This window comes from Rattus norvegicus, chromosome 17, assembly GCF_036323735.1.
Source record: "Rattus norvegicus strain BN/NHsdMcwi chromosome 17, GRCr8, whole genome shotgun sequence".
Taxonomy (NCBI): domain Eukaryota; kingdom Metazoa; phylum Chordata; class Mammalia; order Rodentia; family Muridae; genus Rattus; species Rattus norvegicus.
In genome coordinates, this window is record NC_086035.1 from 29,150,296 (window position 1) to 29,162,964 (window position 12,669).

General features: G+C 42.8%; 1 protein-coding gene across 2 annotated transcripts; it reads left to right on the top strand.

Annotated features, from left to right (window-relative positions):
* Window positions 1-2,907: 2,907 nt before the first annotated feature.
* On the top strand, window positions 2,908-11,946 carry Rpp40 (ribonuclease P/MRP subunit p40). 2 transcript variants are annotated; one of them, NM_001399354.1, is made up of 8 exons: window positions 2,908-3,050; window positions 4,774-4,918; window positions 5,565-5,633; window positions 7,036-7,131; window positions 7,761-7,886; window positions 10,122-10,320; window positions 10,432-10,566; window positions 11,727-11,946. In NM_001399354.1, the coding sequence occupies exons 1-8, from the start codon at window positions 2,928-2,930 to the stop codon at window positions 11,923-11,925; spliced, it is 1,092 nt and encodes a 363-aa protein (NP_001386283.1). In that variant the 5' UTR covers window positions 2,908-2,927; the 3' UTR covers window positions 11,926-11,946. The 2 variants fall into 2 exon arrangements, with proteins under 2 accessions (NP_001386283.1, NP_001013073.1); NM_001013055.2 differs by lacking the exon at window positions 2,908-3,050 and adding an exon at window positions 3,260-3,504.
* The last annotated feature ends 723 nt before the right edge of the window (window positions 11,947-12,669 follow it).

A 12,669-nucleotide genomic window follows, 5' to 3' on the forward strand; every position in this document is an offset into this window, starting at 1 on the left:
CTTAGCTTTCAGGGGTGAAGCTGAAAGATATATGTTATTCTTCTGTCTTCGCCTTTGTAGCTGAGTTAATGTTTTTTTTTCCCTTACAGCTTTTAATATTATTTCTTTTCCTTACATTTTTTACGTCCTCATCATGTCCTGGAAAGGGTCTGGCCATTGTCTATTTGAGGTTGTAAACGTCTCTTGTGTTTGGATGCCCAGATCTTTCTCTAAATTTGAGTTGGTTTTTTTTTCTGCTATAATTTCATTGAATAGATTCTCTACACCTTTAGTTTTGATCTCAGCTCCTTGCTGGCTCATAGATTCTTAACTTCTGTCACTTGATCATAACCCAGAGTTCTTGAATACTGTGGTCCTGTTCCTTCTTTTCTTTATTGATATTTGAAGGTATGGTTTTCTCGACCTTGTCATATCCTTTGTTCTGCTTAGTCATGTCTATTGGTAACACTTTACCCTCTGAGTCTTTACTCTTTTTTTTCTTTCATTTCCACAATTACTATTTGTGTATTTTTTTTGTCAAAATGTCAGTGTCATAGAAGAATTATTCTTTAGCTATAGATCCTAAGAACTCTGAAGCTCCAATAGACTATCTGATGTCCACAACTGCATCTCCCAGCCGACAATCAATACTTAAGAGAGATTGAAAAGTGCAAGACAAGCTCTCTGCCCACACAGGCAGTGCTCTGGTTTCTTTCCTCTTTCCCAAAGGACTGAGGAGACAACCCTCAGCTAGAACATTAGCACCATGGGAAGTATGACCTGGGGAATCTCTGGAGAATGAGAGAAGTCAAAGCATAGACTGAAAAGCTAAGTGCGGTCAGCAGAGACGCCTGAAGAACAAGGTGAAGTTATGACAAGACAGCTCGGGAGGACACATAACACTTGCTCAAGACAGGCTCAAGACAAGAGTCTGCAAGGTCAATGACACTCTCTCCTCGCCTATTCCAAGCACTACAGAAGAGGCTGCTTCAACATCTATCTCCTCGCTTTCCTTTCTCCCTTTCCTTCTACCTTTCTTCCCGTTTTCCTCTTAGCACACTGTTAGTGTTTCCCCTTTATCACATGCCTTAAAAGCATTTTTATTTCTCTCTCGTACATTTCACACCTCATGCAGATGTTCATCTTATTCATATTCTCCACTACTTTCTTTTTCCTTTTACTTCTCTCGTATTTATATAATTCAGTATTCAAGATTTTTTATTTTTGAGATTTCCCCCTTTTGTTTTTTTCCCCCTAAACCCTTTCCCTTTTCACTCTCCATCCATGACACACTTTCCCATCCCCCCTTCTCTTTCTTTCCTTAGGCTTGCTTTCATTTTCTTGCTATTTTCACATTTACCCTACATAGTCGTTAACTCCCTAGCATATTCTACACTAGTATGGTAAATTTCTGTTTCATGGCTATTAGTAATAACAGCAACTTTGGGTGTATTTCTATATCTTCCATTTTGTTACTGTCTCAGCCATGTGTTTACTCTTTTATGAATACTGGTGACTGAGTCCTGGAAAGTAGGGTGCTCAGTAATAACCGTATGTCAAAACCACACGCAGAAACAAAGGAAGGATGAATGAAAAAAACATGGCAACAGGAGTCTTCCAAAACAAAATCAATTATCTGGGCGTGGTGAGGCACACCTTTAATCGCAGCACTCAGGAGGCAGAGGCAGGTGGATCTCTTCAAATGTGAGAGCAGCCTGGAGTATACATTGAGTCCCAGGCCAGCCAGGATATATAATGAGATCCTGCCTCAAAACAAAATGACTTAGCAACTGGATTCGGAGATACTGAAATAGGTAAAATGCTGGGAGATTTCAGAAGTTTACTAGTAAAAATACTTTAAGACCTCAAGAAAGATTCAAACAAAAAATTAATTCAATCAAGGACCTGGAGAGGAACGTTAGCTGTACATACATACATACACACACACACACACACACACACACACACACACACACACACACACACACACACACACAGAGAGAGAGAGAGAGAGAGAGAGAGAGAGAGAGAGAGAGAGAGAGAAGAGAAATATGGCTTTTAAGAATTAACTATGGGGGGGGGGTTGGGGATTTAGCTCAGTGGTTAGAGCGCTTACCTAGGAAGTGCAAGGCCCTGGGTTCGGTCCCCAGCTCCGAAAAAAAGAACCAAAAAAAAAAAAAAAAAAAAAAAAGAATTAGCTATGGGGGCTGGAGAAATGGATCAGCGGTTAAGAGCACTGACTGCTCTTCCCAGAAGTCCTGAGTTCAATTACCAGCAATACATGGTGGCTCACAACCATCTGTAATGGGATTCGATGCCCTCTTCTGGTGTGTCTGAAGACAGCGACAGTGTACATGGAAGTACAATTCAGCAAAGAAACTGAGATTTTGGGAAAATCACAAAATAGTAATGTTGGAAATGAAAAAAAAATGAATCAAGTAATCGAAAAACAAAGCAAAGAAGTCCTGTTGGAAATGAAAATGCAGAAATGCCATATTATCTTCCTCCACAATTTCCTATACCTTTTTGGGAAGGCTCCGTGGGAACTTAAGGGTGGGTGAGCATTAGGAACCAGATCATGTGAGGAGCCAGGAAAACAGTGTGCCGCACAGCAAATGAATTTTCTGACTGTACTAGGCCTTTCCTCTGTCCTATCTTCCCCTTTTTCATAAGGTGGAAGGGTGCAGGCCTTCTCTGGGTCCATCCCAGGTATGTGCACTGTTCCTCCAGGGAAAAACTCTGTCGGATAGAATGGACGTGCCAGGTTCTTGAGAACCTTCAGACTCAGTGCCCCCAGGAGTTGACCGAAAGGGAAAGGGAGAGGGAAGGAAAGAAGGGTTGGGGCGTGGTGGAGGGAGGGGCGTAGTCAGAAAGCGGCGAATGGTAGGATAAGGGGCGGGCCGAGGGGGCGGGCCGGGAGGAGAGGCTCGCCTGGACACTTCCTTAACATGGCGACGCTGCGCAGGCTTCAGGAGGCGCCTCGGCACTTACTGGTCTGTGAGAAATCCAACTTTGGCCACGATAAGTCTCGCCATAAGCATCTCGTGGAGACGCACTATCATAATTACAGGGTGAGTCAGGTCCACCCGGTCTCCCTTGGGCTGGAGAGATTTAAGGTAGAATCACGCCGTGCATCACCCGGCAAGACCTCCTCGGCTTCAGAGGGTGGGCCGAGTTCGTCCTTCGACATGCTGGGAACTGTAGTCACTTCATTTTGCTATTTGCCTTGCTTGGCACTGTATAGGACTACAATTCCCAGCATGCACCAGACGCAGGGTGGCGCTCGGTCCTATGAGGAACAGCGGAGTTTTAGTTTGTGAATTTGGCTGGTTGGTTCAAGATTGAGACCCTGGGTAACTCAATGCGGGGGTCGGGCAGGCACGGAGGAGTTAGGAATGCAACCTGCACAACACGTAGCCGACTTGCTCCCTAAGTCTGTGCAGTTCTCTGTGAATCAGCTTGTGACTCTTTCCAAAGCATCACGCGGTTTGACAACCGAGGAACTCCAAAAACACTTACCTTAAGGTGATAAGGGCTTAAGCATTTTACACCTTAAATATCGGCCTGATAGGTTTCTCAGATAAATTAGCTGATGTCTTTGTCCGTAAGGAACAGGTTAGGCTGGTTGTTGGAGCTTTGCGGAACGGACTTTAGATGTGCGCTTGGGGATCATTTGAAATCCGCGCGGATTTTACATCTCTTTGGTTGAAAGTTATGCCTGCGGTCAGAGATGTATGTCTAGGAAATGGAAGCTTCCAGGAGCACTTCTCCTTCTATATAACTTCTTACTAACTGAATGTCCCTAAATTCCTTGTGTTCTCAGGAGCAGTTTCTTTGATTTCATGACTCCAGAGTAAGCAAATCAAGACTTGTTGAATTATCCTCTATTTCTTTGAATATAAGGTGTGAAGGACATAAGATATACTACTTATATGCAAAAGATGAGATTCAAATAATACTTCAATTACAATATTTCTGCTTAGTCTCTTGCCTCACATTGAGATACAGAAATAAAAAACTTGAATAGTCAAATATCTGTTTGCCTGAGATTAATAGATTAAAAGAATTGTTGCCTAGCAAGTTTAGGTGATGCACACCTTTAAACCCAGGCAGAGATGGGTGAATCTCTGAGTTCAAGGCTAACCTGATATACAGAGCAAGTTCCAGACCAGCAAGGAGCAAGGGTTACTCGGAGAAACCCTGTCTTGAGGCCTGGGGGCGTGTGTGGAGGTGACTCTGTGTGTGTGTGTGTGTGTGTGTGTGTGTGTGTGTGTGTGTGTGTGTGTGTGTTGTGTGTGCTTGTGCACACATCTGTCTTATCTAGGGTTTTCCTGCTGTGAACAGACACGGTGACCAAGACAACTCTTATAAGGACAACATTTAATTGGGTCTAGCTTACAAATTCAGTGGTTCAGTCCATTATCATCAAGGCGGGAACATGGCAGCGTCCAGGCAGGCATGATTTTAAGGAGGAGGAGCTGAGAGTTCTACATCTTCTTCTGAAGGTTGCTAGGAGGAGAAGACTGGCTTCTAGGGAGCTAGGATGAGGGTCTCAAAGCCCATGACCACAATGGCACACTTCCTCCAACAAAGCCACACCCACTCCAGCAAGGCCGTACCTCCTAATAGAGCTACTCCCTGGACCAAGCATGTTCAAATCTTCACGTTACCCATGTTTGTATGTCCCACCAAAACTTGTGAAGGAATAACTAGCAATTTTGATATTCCATTTCTAAAACCATAGTGTTAATCTTCATAAAATATAACTTTGTTTGTACTCCTACATTCTAATAGGTTTCATTTCTTATTCCTGAGTGTGGGCTGCTATCAAAAAAACTAAAAGACCTGGTCATGGAAATGGGACCCTATTACTCTGTGAAGAAGTTACCTCTTCATGAATTAATTACACATGAATTCATCAACACCTTTGTAAAGAAAGGTAAGAGGAAGCATTTAGTGTCTCATAGGAACAAACAGAATGAGAGCTATGGGAAGACCTCAGGAAAATATTGGGGCTCTTCGTGTGCTTGTAAAAGGGCCCGTGGAGGATAGATCATGTGGTCAGCTGCATGCGTCCCTTCTCTATCCATCAGTGTTGTCGTTTTCTTTCCTGTGTCCTCTTTATGTGATAGCTAAATATCTTACCAAATTTAATTAGCCCTTGCAATAACTCAGTGAAATAGGTTGAATCCCTACAGATGACCATGAAGAAGTTTTTAAATTTTAACTTGCTCAAATGGTTTCTGAATATTAACTTAGAACTTTACATCAAACTTTTGTCCTCTTGCCTCTTTGTGGCACACCTTTCTGCTAGAATCCCCAAGACTATAGGTTCTAGTCTGCAAGTAAACTCTCACAAAAAGACCCCAAATGTGACCTGAGTAGTGGGGTGATCTAGCTGGAACATAGCATATGTGTGTGTTCCAACTTATCTCTGGGGTGTATTGGGTTTTTTGAATGCGTTAGAGCTGTGCTACATACTGACTGTTACCTACCTGGAAGTTTGTTGTCATGGGAAAATAATTCATAAATAAATGTTGTGCTATTTTATTTACCTAATGACTTTTCTTGACTTTTTCTTACAGGTTCACTCTCTGCATTAACGTACAATACAAGTATTGATGAGGATAATACTGTTGCTCTCCTACCAAATGGTGACAGCATTCATTTTTTTTCTCCTTTCCTCATTAGAAAAGAAATAGCACTGCTTTAAAAAAAAAATTAAGGAAGGTAGAGAGATGGTTCAGCATTTAAGAGCACTGGTGGCTCTTCCGGAGGACCAGAGTTCAGTCCCCAGCACCCACTTGGTGGCTTACAACCGTCTGTAACTCTAGTTCCAGTAAGCCCAGCGCCCCGTTCTGGTCCCACAGGCACCGGGTACATACATGGTGCACAGATATAACATGAGGACAAAACACCCACACACATAAAAGTAATAAAATAATAATTTTTTTAAAAAGTCAAGTCGTATAGCTTTAAACAGAGTAAAATGAAGCCCATCTTTGTGCCCCTGACTTTCTTCTTAGATGGCACGGTTTGATGTTTATTCTTTAAGAATTTATAAGCATACATATTTTTGTTTGTTTTGTTTTGAGACAAGGTATCTCTATGTAACCTTGGTTGCCCTGGAACTCACTCTGTAGAACAGGCTGGCCTTAACCTGCCTCTGCCTCATGAGTGTTGGGATTGAAGACCTGTGTCACCAGCACCAGCAAGCGTAACATTTTTACACATTGGTGGACATTTTTTCTCAGTAGTCTTATTTCCCAGAGTTTATGACATAGACACGTTCCTGCTTCAATGCATATAGTTGTGACTTAGACGTTTTTTGAGGTGGGATCTTGCCACTTAGACCAGAGTGGCCTCAGATTTTCCTTCCTCCTGCCTCAGCTGTCCAAGTGCTGGGATTGCACACACGAACCAGCACATCTCTACCTGGCTTTAACATAAAGCTTTTAAATGTTTTGAAGGTATTTGAAGTGGGGGTGGGTGGGCACATGGCTCAATAGTGTGGAACGATTCCTGTCATTGTAGAGAACCCAGATTCAGTTCCCAGCACCCACATGGCAGCTCACAACTCATATTCTAGGAGATCGGACATCCTCTTCTGATGTTGGCAGGTTCTTTGGTGTAATTACAACCAGGCATACAAGTACATTAATCTAAATTAAACTTTAAAGAAGATATCTGGAGTAATTTACAGACCACAGTTTATTTCTTCCTTTATACAAACTTAGTTGTTTGTAGTTTTGCTGTTGTAATATCTACATATGTATATGTGGTAGACAATACCACCAAGCCTGGTGGCTCTCACCTGCAGTCCCAGTATTCGGAAGGCTGAAACAGGATGATTGCCACCAGTTTGAGCCCAGCCTCAGCTACAGAGCAAAGTTCCAGACTAGTTGGGTACATTGCTTGATAGTATCAATGTGCTGTGGATAGTTTCTTCACGTGTTCTTACACTGACATTTCGCCGCTCTGACGCCTAACTTTTGTAGAGAGAACATCAGCCGTATTTTAACTTCTCTATTATAGGAGCTATTGTTTGATTTGTAGGGAAATTAATTTTATCACTGGATAAAGATACTTATGAAGAGACTGGACTCCAAGGCCATCCATCTCGGTATTCTGGCAGAAAAAGTATGAGGTTTAGTAAGTATTGCGCGTGCACCATTGGTGTCTAGCAAGTCAGTTTTCTTATAATAAAACGTAAATGTTTGCCTTACCTCTGATCTCTATTCAGAAAAGTAGGGTTCTTGCCTTTGAAATCCTGACTCAAGGAGCTATTGGTTGTACTTCTTGGGGGATTAGTTGGTACTGTTAAATTGTTCCTTTCTGGCTGTACACCAAGTTTAATAAGGGTTATAGGACTGGACTACCCCTTGCTTGAAGGGGAAAGCAACAACGTGGTGTGTTTGTACACAGTTTCTTTATGATTACCGGAGGAAGTTCACAGGTGAAGAGGTGGTTTTGAGGAAACTGTCTGGTATGGACATCAATTACTAAGGCTACCACAGACACGGGTAGATTGAAGTTGATCTCCTGAAGACCTCTGCCCTGGATCTTTGATCTAGGAAGCATTTTAAGTATTTAAACAACTATAGTTTTCAGCTCTCAGCACTAGAAATAGCCCGCTGAGGGATATGTTTTTGAGGAAGTCAAAAGGTGAAGAACAAAATAATCTGTACTACTCACAAACTTACCAAAACTTTAGACGTTTCTCCACAATGTAAACTCTGTATGATCTGAATGAAACAAAATATTTCTCTTTCTACTTTAAGTCATTTCCATTGATCTAATGGATTTATCCCTTAACCTGGATTCTAAGAAATACAGAAGAATATCTTGGTCCTTCAAAGAAAAGAAGCCTTTGAAGTTTGATTTCCTTTTGGCTTGGCATCATACAGGTATGAAGTGTAAATTATACAACGATAACAATGATTTTGAGATCTGTTGGGTGTAATGGAGATCGAGTGGTGATATACTGCCATGGTCAGGAGATATTGTCTACACAGGTCTGTGGGCATTCTGACAGAGCTTCTCTGGCTTTCCAGATGTCCTCAGCACTTTAGCTCAGGGGGAGTTTTGAAGCCATCTGTCCCAATTTTCTTGGGTTTTCTGCAGATCTAGAGAGCTTCACAGTGGCTTCCGAGTAGCTAACTTGTAATCTATCTCTTCTTTCCCTCTGCTTACATTAAAAAGGCTTAGCTAGAATTTTAAATCAGCATCAACTATAATTATATGTGTATGATCTGTTTATCATTATTACAGGATAGTAACCCAGGCAGATACCATTTGTTATGACTTTTAATTGATTAGAATACTAAATTTAGCACCAGCTTTAATGTTCATCAAGTATATTAATTTGCTTACAACTTCTACACGTATTGCTCCTTTTGGAAGTGTATCTTTGGCCCATTACAAGGTTGTAATGAATTCATTAGGAATTATGGTGGTGTAGGATGCCCTTCGGAGGACAGGGAAACAAAGTACATTTTGGAACTCTACAGCTGTCTGTTCCTCATGGGAAGTTCCTCAACACTCTTGGCCCAACATGGCTTCTCTCTGTCCAAATGTTATAATGCACAATGCCTCTCCTCCTTCTACATACAGCAGATACACAAGAGGGGAAGATGTTTACTGATGTTTCTGTCAGTTAGCAACAGTCTCCAAGGACTGTCCATGCAAGCTGTCTTCAGACACCCCAGAAGAGGGCATCAGATCCCATTACCGATGGTTGTGAGCCACCATGTGGTTGCTGGAAATTGAACTCAGGACCTCTGGAAGAGCAGTCAGTGCTCTTAACCTCTGAGCCATCTCTCCAGCCCTTTTGTAGCTTCTTATTCCTAAACTACCAATTACTACCAGAGAAACTAAGGATGGTCCAGAGATTTCACACTTTCTACCAGCCAGCAAAGTCAGCCACAGGTGTCATGGGTGCAAGTCCTGGGTCAAAGGGTGAAGGATTTGATTTCTCACAGTAGTAGCTATAGACAAGTCAGGAAGCCCTCTGCTGGCAAGCTGATATTGTCACTCTCAGGACAAGATCAAAGGCCTAAGCATCTGGAGCTTTGTATCCAGGAGCACAGGAAACCCGGTGGCTCAGCTCCAGGAGGAAGAGTGATTTTACCTTGACTTGGCCTTGTTCTCTCTGGGCCCCAGCATTTGGAATAACCCACATGACCATCCACCGTGAGAGTGGGGCTCCAATACCTGGTCCATGAAGTCACATGCCAATCTCCTCTTGAAACATCCTCCCAGACACACCTAGAAATGAACTTTACCACTAATCCAGTTTGGCACCTAGACTTAATCAGCAAATAGGAGAATCAGCATTTGAATAAGTTCACCAAATCCCACTTGGCATAGCGTGTCATAGAGTTGGTGCATGTAACATAGGTTACATTACAGAACAGGGGGGTAGAGCCTTAGGAACCCAGTCCTTTTATAGTGGGAGTATAAGGCTTCCTGTTCTGCCCACAGATGGTAGGGGATCACTATGTTACTAGACAGTAAGCCAGCCTGTCCTCTGCTCTAGAGGGGCCGTCTTTTTCTATCTCCCAAGGCTGTTGCTTGCACAAACTTCTTAGAAAAGATAGATTAGATTTTCCTGGGTCTTCACAGGAATGAGCATGGGCTTCTGCTATCATTCAGTTCCTCTGCTGTTTCCTATTAGATTATACAAATAAACTTCTTTCTGTAGACTTCACTAACATCCCTATATAGGGAATACTTTGGGGTTTATATACAAAGTTTGGATGTTCTTGTTAAAGCAAGTAAAACGAATGTGGGTTTGACTTGGAGGCGTCGTGTAATTTCCAGGAAAGGTGAAAAGGGTTCATGGTATTTTAGCATAAGCAGTGGAAAGCAACTAGCACTGCCTGGCATCAGTTTCACCCCACCTTTAACCTTTTACCTTTAATTTTATCTGTTCGTTGTAACCCAAAAGGGAGCGAGAAAGGTGTTGGGCATAGTGATACATGCCTATAAAGGGAAGGGGAGCAGGTAGGAGGCGCATACATTGGAGGCCAGCTATAGACTGAGAGCCTGTGTCAAAAACAACCCAAAAAGGAAAGGGGAATGGAGTTGAATCAAGACAAGTTGTAACAATGTTGCCTCGGTCTCGCCTGGTGTGTTTTAAGGTACAGAAGAATCAACAATGATGTCATACTTTTCCAAATACCAAATTCGGGAGCATCAGCCAAAAGTGGCCTTGAGCACAGTAAGAGATCTGCAGTGCCCAGTGCTTCAGAGCAGCAGCCTTGCAGGGGAGCCGGAGGAGGCCTGCAATGCCCTGGAGTTCTTCGACTGGCTTGGTGCCGTCTTCTGCAACGCGGACCTGTGGGTATATGAACGCCGGAGTTCATTGCTTGTGTTCAGTATGAGTTCAGTACTGTGGATGTGGTTATGCAGTGGTTGTAAATACTCTTTTCCTTTTCCTTTTCATGGCAGAAATAATGAACCTCATAATTTCATATCAACCTACTGCTGTCCACAGCCAAACACAGTGGCAGCCCAAGCTTGTCTGTGTACAATCACAGGTTTCGTGTTGCCAGAGAAGATACTTGTCCTTCTGGAACAGCTGTGGTGAGAACTCTTCTTGACTACGTCTCTCACTTGTTGGTGCTACATGGGCGTGTTCAGCACCTCAGTTAGTGTGGTCAGTACAAGGCAGGGCCCCTCCAATGTATCCCTTTTTTCATTGTTTGGCTCAAAGTATATAGTGACAGCCAAACAACAACACAAATCTTATGGTTTTTAAGATTTGTTTTATTTATGTCCGTGTGTATTTGAGTGCCACTGCAGGCCCCAAGAGGGATTCAGACTCCCCGGGGCTGGAGTTAATCGGCACCTGTACGTCTACCCATGTGGGTGCTGGGAAGCAAACTTGGGTCCTCTGGAAGTAAGTGCTTTTAACGACTGGGCCATCTCTTGGGGCCTGACATAATTATTCTTGCTGATAAAGAAGATGAGATTTGAAAGTACCTAACCCTGTGGGAAAAGGAAGCAGAGCCTCTGTAGGCTTCTTGCACCAAGCTGCACATTTTCCTGGTTCTGTTTTGAGCCATCTTTATGCAAAAGTATAACATTACTTGAAAACACTTCAACGTTCAGTGGGACAAATTACGATCTATCTTATGTTTAAGAATTACACAAAGTCTTTCATTCAGAATTAGGTAGGAGCCCAGTGTGATAGTATATGCCTTTAATCCCAGCACTTGGGAAGCAGAGGCTGGTGGATGAGTTCAGAGCCAGCCTGGGCTACATTGTGAATTCTAAGACACGTAGACCCATAAAGAGACCCTAGGTTACTTTCTTTTTTATCCTTCCATGCTTGGAATCAAGCTCAAGGCCTTGAGCATGGTAGGTGAGTGTTAAACACTAAGCCTAACTTTGATTGCCAGGATCCACAGAGGACCTGCAAGTTTTCTTCTGACCCCGACACAGGCACACATATTTTAAAACAAACAAAACCCACATTAGTAGAAGGGAGGCTATCATGTTGTGTGGGCAGGGAGGAGATTATTTTCCTGGCTTAAGTGAGTTTTCCAGGCTACTGCAGTTGTCTTCTGAGTGATATGTTAGTTAATCTTTATGAAACTCATAATGTAGCACCAAGTATTTAATTCACATAGCCTAGTTTTTAGAAATCAAAATAGAGTCTCAGTTCAATTAGAACATTTGACAATTTCTTTATTGTGGATGTTCTTGACCTCTTGTTTATAAGAATTTTCTTTCTTTTTCAGTCACTACTTTGATGAACCGAAGTTGGCTCCATGGGTCACCTTGACAGTTCAAGGCTTTGCAGACAGCCCCGTTGCATGGAGGGAGAAGGAACACGGCTTCCACAAAGGAGGAGAGCACTTGTACAATTTTGTTGTTTTCAATAATCAGGACTATTGGCTTCAGATGGCTGTTGGAGCAAATGATGACTGCCCACCATAAAAAATGCAAAGTTTAGAGCCACACCTTGTTTGTTTGTTGCCATGTTTCCTCATCGTAAAGGGTTACGTGTCCCCCAGACTTGCTATGGTGGTTAGCTTCTCTGCGCTGGCTGGCTTTCTGCTCTGCTGTGGCCCCTGTACACTAGCTGCTTATCCTGTGATACACAGAGTGTTGCCTACCACAGAGCAGGGTAAGTTGGAATAAGAGGAAGCAGCAGGATTGGAGCGCTTGGTGACTTTTCTAGATGCTAGTCATGTATGAACTGTTCTAGTTTGGATTTCTGTTGGCCAGAAGCAACTTCTGTGAGGAAAGGACAGACTACAGTCCATCATCAATGGAAGTTGAAGCAGGAACCTAAGACAAGAACTGAAGCAGAGACCATGGAGGAATGCTACTTTCTTACTTACCTAGCTTTCTTTTTAAAAATTAATTAATTATTTAAATTTTACACTCCAGATTTTATTTCCCTCCCAGTTCACCCCCCTCCACCCCCTGAGGGTTCCACATCCCATACCTCTTCCCTACCCCCCCAACACACACACACACACACACACACACACACACACACACACACACACTCCCCCCTACCCTAGCTTTTTTATATAATCCAGGACCTACTTAGGAGCGATACTGCCCACTGTTGACTGGGCTCCCTTCCATCAACCAGCAGTCAAAAAAACCAAACCCATAGACATGCTTATGAGCCAGGTTGACAGTTCCTCAGCTGAGGTTTCTTTTGCCCAA

Coding starts and splice junctions, on each gene's coding strand:
- Rpp40 (NM_001399354.1), top strand. CDS start 2,928: ATGGCGACGCTGCGCAGGCTTCAGGAGGCGCCTCGGCACTTACTGGTC. Junction 5,634..7,035: donor TGTTGCTCTCCTACCAAATG/GTGACAGCATTC, acceptor TTTGATTTGTAG/GGAAATTAATTTTATCACTG. Junction 10,321..10,431: donor GTCTTCTGCAACGCGGACCT/GTGGGTATATGA, acceptor TTTTCATGGCAG/AAATAATGAACCTCATAATT.